The 2470-nt window shown below is 31.7% G+C and overlaps 1 protein-coding gene across 1 annotated transcript; it reads left to right on the forward strand.

Moving 5' to 3' along the window:
• Positions 1 to 240: 240 nt before the first annotated feature.
• On the forward strand, positions 241 to 1357 carry MS3_00000837 (uncharacterized protein). The gene has a single exon (XM_051208450.1). The coding sequence runs from the start codon at positions 652 to 654 to the stop codon at positions 1063 to 1065; it is 414 nt and encodes a 137-aa protein (XP_051074393.1). The 5' UTR covers positions 241 to 651; the 3' UTR covers positions 1066 to 1357.
• Positions 1358 to 2470: the final 1113 nt, after the last annotated feature.

Consider the following 2470-nt stretch of genomic DNA (forward strand, 5'->3'; position numbering starts at 1 on the left):
TTAATATATGACTTGACATTTATCTTCACTAGAAAATTGAATAACTTGTACAGGTTGCAACTTCTCATTGGAATACTAGGATACATGTTCCAACGAGTGTTGATATTTAATATAGAATTATACACTCGGTTAATCTCTATATTAAATACTGTATCACATGAAAATACTTGATCATCACAAATCTATTAACAACAGTGACAAAGTTGATCTTTCTCTTGGGGACGTTAGATCCCCAGAACTCACTTGGGAAAGGCCCTAATTTTGTAATTTTGTTTAGAAAATTTGAATTTCTTTGTTTTCGCGCCAAAGGCGCTCTTGTCACCTTCATGTCGTATTCCCCACTGGGAAATATCTTAAATGCTGTTGGTCCGTTGCGTCTTTTAGTATGCTACTTGTTAACTCTCACCAAGGACGGTTTTGCACTGTATATATACGTTTTGAATTGTGTTTGTTGTTATCGCTCGTTTCTGGCTGTTTTGCAGAATATACTTCCCACTCCAAGCTTGAACTTCTCCCTCTAGTTAGCGGACTGGGACGCACAAATAGCTAACTTACTGGTCTTTGGTCACCGAGTTTTGTTCTCGTTTGCAGATTAAGTGAACTCGTGATAGCTTCAAACATAACAAATTTGGCGACAGTGGTTTTTCAATTATGGACCCCTCCAAAATTGAACTGTTACTTGAGCAGCAGTTAAAATTGATGCAAACGTTGACGGCGATCAAGGTTACGCCTCCCTTACAACCAAGCAGGTCTAGTTCAACCACGGCACCATCAGTAGATGGCATCGCAAATAGTTTAGCTGAATTTTGTTACGATCCTGATGTTAATAATACTTTTGAGATGTGGTTCAGGCATTATGAAGGTCTATTTAAATTTGATTTCGCCAATCAAGATGATGCTTGGAAAGTGCGGGTGCTACTTCGTAAATTGGGTGCAACTGAGCTGGACAAGTATTGCAATCTGATCCTGCCTTTGAACCCACGTGACCGATCATTTGCAGACACAGTTCAGACATTAAGCCAACATTTTGGTGATAACTCATTATTGTTTAATACTGGTTATTGATGCTTGGAGCTAACTATAAACGAAGATGATGATTTTCTTACGCATGTGGGTCTCGTCAGCAGTGACAAAGTTGATCTTTCTTTTCCATCCAAGATATTTATACTGTTTAATATTTTGACCTTACATTAAAAAAAAATCAATCAGTACCATAAAATCAGTCAGAAATCAATAGAGCAATCATGCATACCATTCGCTTTTAGTTAATTATAAACATTGTTGTTAAAATGATTGCGTAATACACAATATAATGAATAAAAAAGCTATACGATTTATTGTATTGAAAAGAAAACACTAAAAAAGTTTCAACTTTTATAAACATTTTACAGCGAAATTTTCAAATTTTAATTAAACTAATTTTGCTATTTAATTGTTATTTAATTAAATTGATTTTTAATTCCCTTCAGTTAATAATAATAATAATAATAATAATAATAATAATAATAATAATAGAAAACAGTTTGTTCTCACCTTAAACCTACCCTAGTAATATTGACTTATTATCCAAAGTGATTAGCTTTCAAATTGTGTTCACATTATTATTATTATTATTATTATTACTCTTATTATTATTATTATCCTTGTCTCCTTTTACCCCATTTTTAGTCCAGTGGACCTTTTATTTTTATATCTAAATGTTTTTAACAAGTATATGTGTGATCAGATTGTTCGAAATGTATTACGCTAATATATCATATAGTTCTGACAACCCAACTGTATTCTTTTCTGTAATATATTACCATTCTAGCAAGTAAATTCATAAACCTTTTTCATAACATCATTCATAACTCGATTAGAAAATGTCTGAAACAATAAATAAAAAAGAAGGAAATATGTTAAAGTGGAAGAATGTGTTTGTAAAATCTCAGTGAAAGAATTTGAAGTAAACCCAACGTTTCGCCTGGCAATCTGGTTCAAGCTTTTTCAAGGAAAATATAATCAAACAACAAAATTATGGAATATAAATGGGTACATGGTTCTTTGGTTTACTGTATACTGAATACATCATCCAATCAACGTGAACACTGTTTGAAGTTGGTATTTACATTAGTGTGTAAGAGACATGTGGTGTGAAACGAAAAGTGTTAAGATAACATATTGTGTGTATACATGAGATTTTACAAATACATTCTTCCTCTTTAATGTCTCACATTAACTCGGAGCTCAAATATTGTGAAACTATTCGTTCAAATTTAGACGAGAGTTCTTATTTAAGGCAATTTGTTGTTATTTATTAACCTTTTTCTCAAAAAATAAAAACAAAAAGAAACAAACAAACTATCCGCATACTGAAATGAACGAATAAACATTTAATAAAACTTGAGTTGCACAAATCGATCAATAAGAAGAAAAAAGTAGAAGAACTCAATGTTATAACTGTATTTTAAAGAGTAGAAAAATATTGTAA

The sequence above is a fragment of the Schistosoma haematobium genome, chromosome 1, assembly GCF_000699445.3.
Source record: "Schistosoma haematobium chromosome 1, whole genome shotgun sequence".
NCBI lineage: Eukaryota > Metazoa > Platyhelminthes > Trematoda > Strigeidida > Schistosomatidae > Schistosoma > Schistosoma haematobium.